General features: G+C 44.3%; 1 protein-coding gene across 1 annotated transcript in view; it reads left to right on the forward strand.

The window, feature by feature from the left end:
• The first annotated feature begins 200 nt into the window (after positions 1-200).
• Positions 201-16,860, forward strand: part of LOC121855503 — a 257,960-nt gene continuing 241,300 nt past the window's right edge. The window contains 1 exon segment of the mRNA XM_042350478.1: positions 201-284. Within this exon segment, the coding sequence (XP_042206412.1) occupies positions 275-284 (10 nt within the window). The 5' untranslated portion in view covers positions 201-274.

Raw genomic sequence — 16,860 nt, forward strand, 5'->3', positions numbered from 1 at the left:
AAATTACCTCCCGTACAACTAAAAACGTTAATTTAGCTACAACTAGAACTATCAAGAGCGTGAATAAGGCTCTCCATACAATGTAAATAAACTGGATCTTTTAGTTATACAACGATAAATTGAGCGAAGGTTTATGTAAGGTTTCGCTGGGGAGGCGGATCTTGGCCAGGTAAGCTGAGCAAGGTGTTCAGTGTGAGTGTTGTAACTCTAGTGAGTGGTTTGGTGTCAGGAAGGAGCCGGGTGAGGACTTTTGGGGGCTGTAGCCTTCATCACCATGGCTACAGGTAGGTGTAAGCTCCTTGGCGTCTATCTTTGACTCTTTTAATCAGATCCAACGTGAAAATTCAACATCTTGGGCATCCTTTCACGGCAATTGCCAGAGAAAAGTGTAAATTATTGAATGAGTTTTGTAGCGGTGAGCGTACAGGTGTGTTGGGTCCGTGGCTCACCTGTTGGGGCATTATGGGAGTGCCAGTGCCAAGCCACACAGGAGGTATGTCACCAAGACCTAACAGCGACGGCAGGAACGAAGGAATAAAGGATAATGAAGAAGGTGGAATACACAAGACTAACGACGAGACGTGTGACCATCAAATATAAAACACACACACGACAGCAGTATCAGTCACGCAACGCGCAGTTGAAAATGAAAGTTGTGCACCCACGCTGAGGGGATCAACCACCCTCTGCCGCCAAATATATGTCCCAGGGGCGTCTCCGAGACCTCCTGGAGGATGTATACTGTAGGAGATAAAACAAGACGATATAAAAAGCAGGAGAAGGAATGAGCAGGAGAGGGGAGAGTGGCTGGGTGGTGGTGTTGGGTCGGCCAGTAAGGGCGTGGAAAGCTGACTGTGACCCACTTCATCCATGGCTTATATGGTGGAGTCCTCAACACGGAGCACATGATGAGTGTAGCATCCTAGTAGGGAGACTATGTCGAGTCCTGAGAGATATCCAGAGGGCGCAGGTGCTTAGTATTGCAGCCCTTATCATATGAGGCTTACATAGTGAAGTAGCCAACAGGGGCGCCTTATACACAGCCTTTGAGGGGATGATGATCTGGGGACTTGTGTAGGATGCTGTAGCTGATCCCTGGGTATATCATGAAGGATCTGTCTAGATTACTGAAGACACTATGGGGAGTCCTCTAGGATTCCAGTATGAGCAGAGGCCAAAGAGCTATAGGACCTGCATAGGATATTATAAAGGTTCCTGTGAGTTCTAATGGATGTATGTAGCGGCGTGTTGTATAGGATCTCTGGGGAAGAATTTCACAAGAGGCGTGGTAAAGGTCCTAAATAGAGAAAAAAAATCCTATGTAGATATCCTAACTACTTGGGGCACGTTTACGTAAAAAAATGTTAGGATGTATTAAATGATTAACCATATAGATAAACTTAGCATGTATTAGTTACGGTATTAGACGGATATAAATGATAAGTGTATCTGATAAAGACTCACCGCGTGTGTAGATGAGGATGTGGGCTATTATATCACACTTATAATTGTTGTTTTAGCTGTTTCCTGTTTTATTCTTCTTTTCCTCCATTATCTCGGTTATTTCCTCTTCCTTCTTCTTTCCTTGACGTTTCCGTACTCTTTGATTTACCTCCACATACAAATGAAGAAGATAGAGGGAGGGGGAGAAAGAGGAGAGAGAGAGAGAGAGAGAGAGAGAGAGAGAGAGAGAGAGAGAGATGTGTGTCTATGGTATTAAATAGTGTTGTGTTGAGTCTTGTTACTGCCCCGTCAGGAAGGTGGTGAGGGGTCGGGTGGTCTTCCTGCTGGTTCACTGTTGCCCTGTCCTTCCTTCCCTCCTTCTTTTTGTTACTCTCTATTTCTCATTATCTCCTTCTGTCCCTCATCTCTACCTTACCATCTAGGTCTTCTCTCCATTACATCCTTCTAAAACTCACATTATAATTATTAACTAATATATAATAACTAAAATATTCCCACATTACTTAGAGTGAGATTATAAGGTCTTGTGGAGCCTCGAGACCCCTCAAGTGCCCGCCTCTCCTGATAAGTGCCCGCCTCTCCTGATCTGACGTGATGTTTTCCGTGTGAGGGATATTTGACCAGTATAAACTATGACTTGTTTTTAATATGGATGAAGAATTTGCTTTTCATATTTCCCAACTTGATGAAATTTAGAGAAAATCTTGAATATTTCTGATAAAATTAAAATGGTTTAATAGATTTACCTCAAGGGAGTATAAAGGTTAATATTATAATTGTGGTTTAAATATACAAGGCGAGGTATATATATTTTGTTATACTTTGTCAAAAATGGAAGTCAAGGTTGTATATACTTAAATGATACAAACTTTATTCTCTGTGAAACTTTGAGTGTAGAAAAGTATGGAAAGTATGAAAGAAGTAATTTTTTTCTTACTGTTGTCAAATAACCTCAGTACTTTACGTCGTTTATATAATATGGAAGTTTAAAGGAAATTACCAGTTTATTTTATTTAAGTGTTGAGAGCAAAGTAACCCAGTACAGTTAACTGTCATGACCACCACCAAGCACTGTTGATTGCTCGTGCTGGCGCTGAGGGGAACGCCAAGCACTGTTGATTGCTCGTGCTAACGTTGTCGTAATTTTGGGATTTGTGAAGTGAACGACAGACTCAATCTCTCTCTCTCTCTTAACTGTATATCTTCTCTCAACCTAACCTGTTAAATGTAGCTGGAAGTAGAATTAAGAATATCAAGGACACCAGGGCCGCCCACGTACCCCCCTCCTCCCCCCCCACGCCCACGCCCACGCTGACACGGATGGAGGGGCTGGCGGGCGGTTGGTTGGTCTGTCTGTCTGTCGGGTGGCCGGCCTCTTGCATGCCAGCCTTGGAAGACGCCCACACGCCCCCCACTTTCCAATCACCCCCCACCCCCCTTCTCCTCCTGTGTGTGTGTGTGTGTGTGTGTGTGTGTGTGTGTGTGTGTGTGTGTGTTGTTGTTTTACACCATGTAATTACCTTCGTTATATAAGTACGTTGTTGTTATTGTTTCTTATATAACACTTTATTCACCTCACCTGTTGTATCTACCTGTATTCTGATGCTTAATTATTCTTTTCTGTTTTATTTTTCTGTTCTCCTAATTATTCGTTATCTTGTTTCTTTCGTTTATCCGTTTTGTTCGTTCTATTTCTGTCTTTCTTCTTTTTCTAATTATTTTTTTTCTCTCTCTCTCTCTCTCTCATTTCCCTTCGTTATTCATTTTGTCTTCTTTCCTTCTTTATCAATTCTGTTCTATTCCTCTATACAGTTGTCACACATTTATTTCCTGTCGTAAAACCAGAGGGAAATAATTTCTGGGTAATTTTGTCCAATGGCACTTTGTCCGATGGGAATTTTGTCCAGTGGAAGTTTTGTCCAATGGGATTTTGTCCGAGATGAATTGTTATACTTCGGGATATTTCTTCATTGGGGTTTTGTCCGTAGAGTCCCGTGTGTGTGTGTGTGTGTGTGTGTGTGTGTGTGTGTGTGTGTGTGTGTGTGTTGGTCCCCCCTGGCGGCCTCTACACACAACCCGTATTTAATGACCCATAACAAATCACCTTTTACCCACTCCTAATTACATAGTCGATCACCTGGCTGCTCATACCTGATAATTACCTAAAACTGACTATTGTTTGTTTGTTTGTAATTAGCTACATATAAATACATAATAATTAGCATATTAGTTGTACCTTGTAACTACCAAAATGATTAGCCAGTCAGGACATGAAGTCAGTAGATCAGCAGTGGCTTGACAATCAGTTACTTGTGATTAGTAATGATTAGCGAACGAGTTTCTTTAAGATGCATAACTTATTCAGGTTTAGTAGCTGACTAAGAGACCAGAATTAATGAAATAAAAAAATGTTTGGTAGAATCTTGAGTGGTGTATGTTTTAAGAGAGGGAGGGAGGGGAGGGAGGGAAGGAGGGGGGAGAGAGGGAGGGAGGGGAGGGGGAGGGAAGGAGAGAGGGAGAGAGAGGAGAGAGAGAGGGAGGGGAGAGAGAGTGAGGGAGGGAGAGAGAGGAGAGGGAGGGAGAGAGGGAGGGAGGGAGAAAGGGTGAGAGGGGGAGAGAGAGTGAGAGAGGGAGGTAGGGAGTGAGAGAGAGAGGGAGGGAGTGAGGAGGGAGGTTTTTGTCAGTGCCCCTTAACAAAGCTAATAATTATTTCAAGATCACCGTTGGTATTATTTTACTAGTGTCTGTGGATCCAAACATACTGTCTATATATACAAGTTGAATATCTGTCTATCTAACCTTTTATCTAATTATATCTGTCTATTTAATCAGATAACCCGTCAAAATTTTTCATAACCTCTTCATAAATACAATACCCACTACAGTTCCTCCCTCACAATACAATACTGTAGTAACGAACGACCCTATCACCCTCTGAGAGCCTCCTACACTACGTGGTCAGACACAGTGTGGTAAACATTATTCTCGGCCTAAACTATGTGACACGTAGGAAGGATTTGTAGTAAGGTAATCTGATCAGGGCATTTCAACCTTGTCCTTTGAAATGATTGTCCTAGTGAGGGCTTCCTTATATAGTATGTCCAGGTGACTCGGTAGCTGATGTATCTAGGTGGTATCTGGAGGTGGCGCTGTAGAAGGGGGGGGGGATCTAGGTGACATTTTAAGGTGGTAGGTGTAGGGAGGCAGTATACATATATCCTTGTCTAGACTCCCACGCCAGCATACATAGGTCAGGGATTACATTGTGATCACCTCCTGTGTTGTGAGGTCGCCACACAACACTCGCTGTCTCTGGAGGTGTCGTTTATTGGTTACCCTTCATGGTCATGTGTCATTTGTTAGTTAAGGTGTCGTAAGGTTACGTCACTGGTAGATGTTATGACGTAACCTGAAAGCATTAAAATGGCGATCTTATGTTTTTTGGTATTATTTTCTATATATGTTTTTAATTTTCATTTTTAGTAGATTCATATAAGGATTGCTTGGCTTGGTAAGACTGAGTTGGCTTGGGTTGGTTATCTAGGTTAGGTTCGGTTATATTGGGTAAGGGTACGTTACGTAATGTTAAGAAAAGTGGGCATTTTGTACCACATCCATGAGAATGTTGTCTCGGGGTGTTGAGCTGCCTCCTCCTCCTACAGGAGTAACGGGCTCCCTGGTCCTTATAAAGCACCAGGCGGGACCTCCAACCCGTCAGGCAGCCCTGGACCTTAACTCTACAGCCACCTTGTTAAACTGTATCGGCATGGCATCAAGTCCTCAACCTACATTCTCTTTCGTTTTTAAAATTTCGCCGCGTGACCGAGTAATCAATGTCTTAATTTTCTGTATAGTAGCATCAATAGTTCCTCAGGTCATGCAGGGTACAGCAGTGCGGGAAGTAAAGGTTGTAAGTGTCTTTAAGTAAACTCATACTTGCAGGTGTGAGGGCGCGACATAGCCTTGCACACACCCACACCCGCACACACTTTCACATCGCCAGATGCCGGATGTCTGTACAAACTCCTCTATATATCATTTAATAACCCACAAACAGCACAGACACACACTCAGTTAGCCACCTAGATAATAGTTCTAGATATAATCGAGGTTCTAGAGGCACCAGTACGCCATTAAAGTGTTGTTAGAGGCACACTTTTGGAGGAGACCCTGGAAGCCTAGCCAGCCCAGCCTACACTGCTACCCACGCTCAACATGGCGTCGAGGCCAACACATCACAGCGCGTTTATTTGATCTTTAATGCTTGCTTCCCTCTCCACCTAATTAGTCGGGAAAGTTTTTTATATTGCTTGTTGGTGATGATAGTGGTTCTTGACACCAGGGTCATTGTATAGTGCCAAGTACAATTGATAATTACTGTGCCATGGTCGCCTGTTATATCAAGGCTATCTTTGTAGATCAAAACTTTGGTATATAATTTCAGTTTTTCTTCTCTTAAGGACCAAATAACGTATCTAGTTAGTTGTGGCGTCTTAGAGGAATAGTTAATACGTATTTTGTCATCATCTTTACACTAACTAGAAACGAGTCAGAGGCGTAGTCACATAGCTTTGAAGGGGATACGACAACAGTAAGACCTTTCAGAATTGTCGGAAGAAAACTTTTTACCTGGGGTTAAATATCATACATTAATATAAAAGTGTATATCTTAATTAATCTCAGCTGTTAACTCTTCTATATCTCTATGTATAAAGTCTGGAAAGAGTCAACAAAGCCATTTAACTCAACGTGAAGGAATCCATCTCAAGACGCCAGATTCTCAGAGATTCACCCGTCACTTTCCTCTAGTCACTGTGGATTGGGAACGCCTCTGTGTAGGGCGGAATTTCTGAGCTATTTTGACACCATTCATACTGCATTTATGTCGTTGCTTAGATTAGCTGTTCCAGATGCGTCTCACATAAGTAGAGCTATGAGGAATATTTAACCTATCTGGGAATATTGATCAGTCTCTTTCAACTTGTAATGTGGCCGTCGGGGAAAATCTCACCAGAGAAAATCCAACGGGGAAAAATATCCACTGGACACGACCCCACGAGGACAATTCCCACTGGACACAACCCCACTAGGAAAATTCCCACTGGACACAACCCCACTAGGAAAATTCCCACTGGACACAACCCCACTAGGAAAATTCCCACTGGACACAACCCCACTAGGAAAATTCCCACTGGACATAATTCGAGGGAAAATATCCACAAGACCATTTAATCCCGGTGCTATATTAGGTTAGGTTAAGTTAGGTTGTTAATGTTTAGATAGGGGTAGACTAAGTTAATCTCTGTTAATGTTAGGTTAAGTTTGATTATTTTAGGATAGGTAGAAGTAGTTATGGCTGGGTTAGGTTAGGTTAAGACTGGCTTAGGCTTGATGGAATTTTATGTGAGGACAGCGCCGTGACGTGACCTACTTCCCACACCCAAAGTTTAGTAATTATTTTAATGCATTTTGTTTCTTCGGTGGAGTGGAGTGACGCGGGGTAGTGGGGTGAGGCAGGGGAGTGGAGTTATGCAGGACAGTGGAGTGAGGCGGGGCAGTGGAGTGACGCAGGGGAGTGGGGTGAGGCAGGGAAGTGGAGTTAGGCGGGGCAGTGGGGTGAGGCTTGGCAGTGGAGTGACGCAGGCGAGTGGGGTGAGGCGGGAGTGGAGTGAGGCGGGGCAGTGGGGCAGGGGAGTGGAGTGACGCAGGGGAGTGGAGTGAGGCGGGGAAGGCTAGGTTCATAATGTGGAGTATTTCCCCTATTATACTTGATATGTTTGGATACTTCTGCTATAATTAACGCTTATTAAAATAATTAAACTGAAATTACAAGCTAAGTAATTATAGTGAATTATGTAATCGAGTATAACGGGAAAAAGAAATATGATGACTTAAAGGTGGGAAATTAGAGGAAATAGCAAGGTCAGACTTAGTGAAATCGGTCATAGAAAATGGGAATAATTTTATGGAGTCTGATAATTTTATATCTTTTGAGAACTTGTTTGTGTATTGAATCTTGAATTATTTATTAACTTTCAAGTATTATTAACGTGTAGGAGATAATTATACGTTTGGTTAAATATACTCTATTCTTACGAGTACTAGTTTATGACCGATTATCACTCGGGTTAAAATATATATTAGTGAGAAGTTACGGAGTGGAATGAAAGCCAAGTAACATTCATACGGTTCACATTCTTTTTTTTTGTCCTATCTGTGTAACTTGTGTTTACTCATGTGTCAAGTATTAAATGAATCGTCGAACATCTGGAAGTGAAACACGACACTTAGGTCCGCCGTAGTCTCCACCACCGTTACTTCAGTAGTATGTCTGTCTTCATTAGCGACGATTACTCCTCCCCCCCTGAGAAGCACTAGACCGTACACTACTGATAAAACACATCTACCGTTATTAAAACAGTGGAATTATCATGAGAGAGGTTGTGATATCAGGTGACGCGTCGTTGGCTCCCGAGCAGCAACAAGAGGATCATAAAGACTTGGATGTTTTTGTTTATTGTTCTGGCGCTTATAGTTATGATGGCGGTAATGACATTTTAAAAGACCGTAGTTTTTACCCTGAAATTTATATCAAACTTTTTAAAATAATATAAGATTCTGACAACAAATTTGTAAATTATGTTTTTTTTTAAGGATTTAAGAGTAGACTATTTTCAGGTTTTGAGATGAAATAAAAATATTCTGGTCATACTAAGACTCTGTGTTTAATCTTGAAGAATCAGATGAGAGAGAAAAAAGAGATAAACGAGAGAGAAAGAAATATATAGACAAACAGAGAAACGGGTAGATGGACAACACAGAGGCTCAGTACCCCTTGATGACGTCCCTTACCCTAATGATGTCACAAAAGAAAAACTCGGACAAGACCTTAATTAAAACACAGAATATAATGCATGACAACCTCGTCCTCAATTTCTCAAAGATAAGAACCATATTTTAACGTTTATAAGAGGTTAATGTGTAAATGTTACTGAAACATCTCACTTAAACTACGACACAAAGATGGATTCTCGGAAGTTCCTACGTCACATTTTTCTCCCGAACGGACTTAAATGACGTCAGAATTGTACATTGGTTCTATGGAATCAATTCAAAGCTTAAAGTATCCGAACAGCAAACCGTTAATGAGGGAGCTATGAACACCCCCTCCCTCCTGCCGCCTCACCAACCACGCCCGCACGCCTACACGCCCCTTGGTCACAGGCGTGTGGGTGAACGAGCGACGCCCATCACAAGATGTACAGTTTGGGCCCCGCGTGTGTGTGTGAGAGTTAATATGTGGCAATCTGTTCCGCCCTTCACTTTCCGCCTTGCCAGGGTCGGTGAAGAAGGTTCTCCAGAGGGACCTATGACTGAGAGAACGAAGGAGAAAGAGAAACATTGATGGACAGAGATAAGAGAAAGATTAGGAAAAGTAGAGAGTCACAAAGAGAGGAGAGGAGAAAGAATAAAGGAGAGAAGGAAGAACAATAGAGATAATAACAGACAGACGTCCACAACTGTCTCTCTCTCTCTCTCTCTCTCTCTCTCTTTCTCACTTTGTCCACTCCTACCTCTTTTCTTACCCCTTCCTCTCTCTTTCTCCCTTCCTCAATCCTCTCTCTCCAACCTTCCCCCGTCCCTCACCCCTCCCTCACCCCGTCCCTCACCCGTCCCTCACCCCTCCCTCACCCCTCCCTCACCCCTCCCTCACCTTACCTGTCGTCCACCACACCACAAGCCGGACGTGGTATGATGTCATCTTCACCTGCAGGGTTAATGGGGGAGGGGAGGAGGGGGTGGGTCAAGGCCTTATCTGGGTAAAGGAATAATATGTTGGTTATGTACTGAGGTGATGACTTAACCTCTTGGGTATAATTACGACCTCTTGAGTATAATTACGACCTCTTGGGTATAATTACGACCTCTTGAGTATAATTTAACCCTTTGTGTATACTGATTTAACCTTTCCAGAATGATTTATAACCTTTTGAATACAGCGACTAAACCCCTTGAGTATAATGACAACCTCCTGAGTGCGATAACTTGATTCCTTGAGTACGAGAGTTTCATCATTTCTCTACGAGTTTACCCACTTGAGTACGAGTAATTCACCCTTTGAGTACTGCAGAATAAGCCTTTCAATACACCGACAACCATTCTAAAGACACAAAGTTCAGCTCTCCAGTGTGGTGACTTACACCTTCGAGTACGACTCAAAGGTTGTAGAAGCGTCCTTGAGTGTTAAGATCCAGGTGAGTGACTCCCTCCCTAACTGGCTCACGACCAACACAGCCTCAGGTCAGATCAGTCCACCACGAATACAACAGAGTGGCTGTGCTAGTGAGGGATTCCCACACACTGGCCCTTACCAACACCACTGTGGGCGATCAGCAGTGCCTGGCGTTCCTCATTGTCCTAGGTACAACACTGTGGGTGGTGGTGGGGGGGGGGGATTGTCACTAACCACAACAAGGCCTCGTCCAGCTCCACCACGGGCGATCAACAGCGTCTGGCGTTACTCAATCTCCTGCTGTAACACGCTTATGGACGCTACGTCAGACGAACCTTTAGCATGCCCTGAGTGGCGCTCTTTATGACGGGAGCAGGAGGCGGGGAGGGGGTGTGTTCGACGGACTCACAGAAGCAGTACACGGTGAGCCGAGGTGATCTTGTACCTGTGTGGCGTGTGTTGAGGCGTGGGCGTGTGTTGGGGGCGTGCTGTGTGTGTTGAGGCGTGTGGGCGTGTGGGGGCGTGTATGAGGACTTGAGACACTAGTGGTGAAGACATCGAACAGGTCAGACAGTTGGGGTCATCCGGTGAACCACAGATGCAGCATAACCAGGCAAATTACTCCTTTGTTCCTAAGCGTGGGCGTGTGTTGGGGAGGGGGGGGGCGTGTAGGCGTAGCAGTCAGGCGTGTACCTACAGTCATACCCAACTACTGCACGAGGCGGCACAGGTCACGATATTTCAAAAAGGTCAAGTGAAAACATTTCCTGAGCTCGTGGGATGACATTAAGGTCCTGCTGTCCGCCCACGTGGAGGTACAGGCTGTTTCTTGACTCCTCCCTCACCACCCCCATTAATCCTCCCCCACCCACCCCCCATTACTCCCTCCTTCCCTCTCCCTCCTCCCTCCATCCCCTCACTCCCTCCTTCCCTCCCCTCTCCCCTTTCTTTCCTCCTTTCCTCCCTTGACTCCCCCCCCCCTGAGTCATGCACCACATCGTCGGGAACACTTGTCTGTCATGAGTCGTAGGTGAGGCTTCTCTCTACTCATATAGCCTCTCTCTCTCACTCCCTCACCCATCCTCACTCTCTTGCTCTCCTCCTCCTCCCTTCCTCCCTCCTCCTCCTCACCTCCTCCCTCCTCACCCTCCTCACACTCTTCCTTTCTCACCCCCTCACCTCACCTCCCTCCCTCCTCCCTCCCTCCTCCCCTTCCCTCCCCACCTTACGGAACGGTGACCTTGGTGAGGGTCGATGGGTAAGGGAGGGAGGAAGAAAGAGAGGAGGAGGGGAGGGAGGGCTAGAGGAGAGAGAGAGGGAGGAGGAGGGAGGGAGGGCTAGAGGAGAGAGGGAGGAGGGAGGAGGGGATCAGAGGAGAGAGAGAGGAGGAGAGGGAGGGAGGGGGGCTAGGAGGAGAGAGAGAGGGAGGGAGGGAGGGGACTAGAGGAGAGAGAGAGGAGGAGGGAGGCGGGAGGCTAGAGGAGAGAGAGAGGGAGGGAGGGAAGGAGGGAAGGCAGATGGTGTTGGTGGTGATTGGTGGTACTGGAAGGTGACGGGATTACTTCACCCTCCTGATGGGTGAGGGAGGGGGGTGAGGGGGAAGGGGGGGGGAGGGGGGGGAAGGAAGGGGGGGGGTGAGGGGGAGGCCTAGGGTGAGACAGTTACTTTTAGGGTAAGGAAAGGTAATTGCAGGGCGGGAAGGAAGAGAAGGCGTGTGGGAGACGGAAGAGGGAGGGCCTGTGTGTGTGTGTGTGTGTGTGTGTGTGTGTGTGTGTGTGTGTGTGTGTGGGGTGTGTGTGGGTGTGTGTGTGTGTGTGTGTGTGTGTGTGTGTGTGTGTGGGTGTGTGTGTGTGTGTGTGTGTGTGTGTGTGTGTGTGTGTGTGTGTGTGTGTGAACTAGAGAGATATTATTGGCGAGAGATACTAAGAGGGAGAGAGAAGACACGATAAAGAGACACTGATAGAGAACTAGAGAGATGAAGAGATAAACAGAGAGATGAAGAGAAAAGGAAGCCGCAGGTGAGAGACATGAACGCCGCCTGAGATAGTGATCCATCCTCTCTCTCTCTCTCTCTCTCTACTGATGGTGAACTATCCCCTCTCACACACACACACTTAATCAGGTAGGAGGTGGGCAAGCGGGTAGAGGTGGGCAGGTGGAGGTGGGCAGGCGGGTAGGAGGTGGGCAGGCGGGTAGGAGGTGGTGCAGGTAGGCAGAAAACTAAGAAAAAAAATTATTTTCGAGGTGTCAAAGATAAGAAGGTCTCTGTGTCGGGCAGGTAGCCGTGGGCGTGACCCTGGATCATTACACTGTAACAAACACTCCTCCCACGGGCCAGAATCCTATGAAAATAACCTGAAATTCGATATCTCTTCCTGGCCATGGACGGCGGCTATGGGGAATTTTTTGAACCTTATATTATTGTTATTTCCTACATAGTTTGTTTTTTATATATTTCATAATTTGTGTTGAATGTTACCTTCGTTGTCTTCGTTTTGACCAAAAGATCGAATAAAAATATACTTGGAATTCTACACCTTGAACCGACCTGTGTACAGTGGCCGTGTTGTGCGGTTTTGGGGTATTTTCGAATGCAGTCGGGATTTTTTCTTTTTTTCGTCCTTGTTGGTATGGTGATATATTTGGCGATATTTATTCCGATATTTACTACTTTATCTTTGTCTAACTCTAAACTGTACTTTCGATTTCATTATACGTACTGTACTGGGCATCTTTAGGATGATGACGTCACCAACATGATGTCATCGATGAAGCATTCCCGCCACCACAACATTAATGCCATTGTTCGCTGGTTTCCGTAATTTTTCGAAAATTTTAAAAGGATATTTATTTAAATCAATCGCTCTTGGTGTTATCAAGTCGAGGGTTGTATTATCACTATATTTGAAGATAATTAACGAAACAGAGGCAGAAGCAGAGAACATCCACAGGGTAAAATTTTGTACTAAATATCGTACCCAGACTGACTGACCTCTGTGTCTCCCGCCATTACGGAGTCGATGATCCTCGGGTGAGGCGGTGATGTAGTGCGCCTTTGTTTCGTCTTCTGTTTCTTTCTCCCCCCCACCAGCAGCTGTTGTTCTTTTTATGGATGAACCACAAATAATTCCCCATCATCTTCACCTGTTGGTTTGTTGCACTTCTTTTGTTTAACCTGAATCCCCCCGACTATGATCACAGAGATAGGCGCATCACACCCGTCTTCCACCTCTCCATTCACAACAGTAGGCAGTAATAACACCAAACTATCACCGTTATATACAGGTCAAATTAGTAGGCTTCCTTATTTGAGCCACAGCAACATTGGTGTGGTGACTCCCGCCCTGACGAGTTATGTTTATCAAGTGTGGTCGGAGGTACAGTGGTTAGCGAACAGTTCTTGACCAGCTTTGTTGACGTGTGAAGCTTACTCTAAGGTCTTACTTCAAGGTCTTACTTCAAGGTCCTACTCTAAGGTCTTACTTTAAGGTCTTACTTTATGGTCTTACGTTAAGGTCTTACTTTAAGGTCTTACTTTAAGGTCTTACTTTATGGTCTTACTTTATGGTCTTACTCTAAGGTCTTACTTTAAGGCCTTACTTTAAGGTCCTACTCTAAGGTCTTACTTTAAGGCCTTACTTTAAGGTCCTACTCTAAGGTCTTACTTTAAGGTCTTACTTTATGGTCTTACTTTATGGTCTTACTCTAAGGTCTTACTTTAAGGCCTTACTTTAAGGTCCTACTCTAAGGTCTTACTTTAAGGTCTTACTTTAAGGTCTTACTTTAAGGTCTTACTTTATGGTCTTACTTTATGGTCTTACTCTTAAGGTCTTACTTTATGGTCTTATAAGGTCTTACTTTTGTCTTACTTTATGGTCTTACGTTAGGTCTTACTTTAAGGTCCTACTCTGGGTCTTACTTTTCTTACTTTAGGTCTTACTTTGGGTCTTACTTTAGGTCTTACTTTGGTCTTACTCTAGGTCTTACTTTATGGTCTTACTTTATGGTCTTACGTTAAGGTCTTACTTTATGGTCTTACTTTAAGGTCTTACTTTAAGGTCTTACGTTAAGGTCCTACTCTAAGGTCTTACTTTAAGGTCTTACTTTATGGTCTTACGTTAAGGTCTTACTTTAAGGTCTTACGTTAAGGTCCTACTCTAAGGTCTTAATTTAAGGTCTTACTTTATGGTCTTACGTTAAGGTCTTACTTTAAGGTCTTACGTTAAGGTCCTACTCTAAGGTCTTACTTTAAGGTCTTACTTTATGGTCTTACTCTAAGGTCTTACGTTAAGGTCCTACTCTAAGGTCTTACTTTATGGTCTTACTTTATGGTCTTACTTTATGGTCTTACTCTAAGGTCTTACGTTAAGGTCCTACTCTAAGGTCTTACTTTAAGGTCTTACTTTATGGTCTTACGTTAAGGTCTTACTTTATGGTCTTACGTTAAGGTCTTACTTTAAGGTCTTACGTTAAGGTCCTACTCTAAGGTCTTCTTTACTTGCTAGTGTACTTAAGGTCTTACTTTAGGTCTTACTTTATGGTCTTACGTTAGGTCTTACTCTTAAGGTCTTACTTTGTGGTCTTACTTGGTCTTACGTTAAGGTCCTACTCTAAGGTCTTACTTTAGGTCTTACTTTATGGTCTTACGTTAGGTTTACTTTAGGTCTTACTATGGTCTTACGTTAAGGTCTTACTACTCTAAGGTCTTACTTTATGGTCTTACTTTATGGTCTTACGTTAAGGTCCTACTCTAAGGTCTTACTTTAAGGTCTTACTTTATGGTCTTACGTTAAGGTCTTACTCTAAGGTCTTACGTTAAGGTCCTACTCTAAGGTCTTACTCTAAGGTCTTACTTTATGGTCTTACTTTATGGTCTTACTTTATGGTCTTACGTTAAGGTCTTACTCTAAGGTCTTACGTTAAGGTCCTACTCTAAGGTCTTACTTTAAGGTCTTACTTTATGGTCTTACTTTAAGGTCTTACTTTATGGTCTTACGTTAAGGTCTTACTCTAAGGTCTTACTTTATGGTCTTACTTTATGGTCTTACTTTAAGGTTTTACGTTAAGGTCCTACTCTAAGGTCTTACTTTAAGGTCCTACTCTAAGGTCTTACTTTAAGGTCTTACTTTATGGTCTTACTTTATGGTCTTACTTTAAGGTTTTACGTTAAGGTCCTACTCTAAGGTCTTACTTTAAGGTCCTACTCTAAGGTCTTACTTTAAGGTCTTACTTTAAGGTCCTACTTTAAGGTCTTACTTTATGGTCTTACTTTATGGTCTTACTTTAAGGTCTTACGTTAAGGTCCAACTCTAAGGTCTTACCTTAAGGTCTTACTCTAAGGTCTTATTTTAAAGACTCACCTTATCATCATTCCGATATATTTGATCTTATGAGTAAAACTATTAATTACTTAAGAAACAATTGTAAACACTGAAGTAATCTGAGCTATCTTAATCTTCCATAGTTTACCCTGTAGAAAACGGGAAGATGGCGTAGGGGGAACTGTGATATATAATGTAATATCGATGAGAAGAGATCTAACCTCTGACCTCTGACCCTTGAGAGTGGGGTCATCAAAATAATCCTGGCCTATATATTTGTGTAATAATTATAATGACAGAATATTGTTAGTTTGAGTGTTTGTGAGTAAAGTAAATTAAGCGTTCATGAGCATCTAACACACACACACACACACACACACACACACACACACACACACACCAGCCCTAAAATGGGAGGTAGTGGGAGAGGTGTTCAGGAGTGTAGTGGGCGCCAAGAACTGAGAGGCCAGGGACCACGCCCATCACCACCCACCACCACCTCCACCACCTTCTGCAGAACACCTGAACCTCTCCCTCAGAACCCTGCCAGGTGACACTCTTATCCACAGGTAACGACATAAACACATACATCACGGGGAGAAAAGAGAATGGGAGAGAAGGAGGAGGATGGAGGAAGAGAACTGATAACTTTATTTTCCTGCCCTGCTGCTTGGTGAGGTTGTCGTGGTGTGATGACAGACACTCAGACACCACGACGACTAAACGACATTGAGTAACAGAGAACGACTGGTGAGCTGAGACTGGCGGAAAATAAGCTTAAAGTCATGACAGATACCTCCCCCTCCCCCCCCCTCTCTCTCCCCAGGTCACGACATACACTCATACACAAAGACAGCTGAGAGTTATATACATGATAAAGAGTGACATCTGACGGGACTCTTTAAAAGGGAAACTGATAGAAATTAAACCTCAGTGAAACGACTTGAGAACATGACTTATGACCATTCAGCTGTAAGATGCCCCTAGTGGTGTCGAGAGGAGACATACACCATCACACGACACTGACGGTGAACAACTCTTACAGCGACAGCAGGAAAGTTAAAGTAAACGAAGAGGAAAACAAATATAATCAAACCGGGACAGGAGGGCGCCTGACGTGGGTGAAGGAGGCGACCTTGGTGGTGAGGCGGGCTGCCCTGTGTGTGGTGGTCATGTGTCTTCCCTGGGGTTTTCCTTCCTATAATTCTCCTACTCCTCCCTGTCTCGGTGTTCTCTCAGGTCTCTCCTTCTCTACCTCCTCCCTCCTTCGTCTCCGTGTCCTCTAGACCCTCCTCCGCCCTTCGTGGTGTCCTCCCGGGCGTGGTGGGGGTGTGGGCGGGCGCCGGAGGACACAGGGAAAGGTCACAACCCCGACGTTTGGGCGGAGACCACCTAAAGCACACACACACACACACACACACACACACACACACACACACACACACACACACACACACTGCCCACCACAACGACAGTCTCTGTGTCTCTTGCTGGGGACGTCGACGGAAACCTGTGGAGTCGTGTAGTCATACCCGAGGGGCATTGAACGAGGTAGTAAAGGCTGTGTGTGTGTGTGTGTTCAGGCTATCCCACGTTTAAATCATCTTCCGTCATAATCTCCTGTGCTGAAGTGGAGCAGTTAGGTTAGGTTGTCTCATCAGGTTCAGGGAGGGAGGGAGTGTACAGCGTCTTGACTTGGGGACGGCAGATGGAGTGGTCAACAACACACACAGTCCTCAACTCTCAAAACACTTTCACTTGAACTAGATGTCAACACGAGTGACCATCATCCTCCCACTATACGCCTCTCTGTGTGTGCTAGAGAGAGAGACAATTACAGGT

This window comes from Homarus americanus, unplaced genomic scaffold (genome assembly GCF_018991925.1).
Source record: "Homarus americanus isolate GMGI-L3 unplaced genomic scaffold, GMGI_Hamer_2.0 scaffold48406, whole genome shotgun sequence".
In the NCBI taxonomy this organism is placed as follows: domain Eukaryota; kingdom Metazoa; phylum Arthropoda; class Malacostraca; order Decapoda; family Nephropidae; genus Homarus; species Homarus americanus.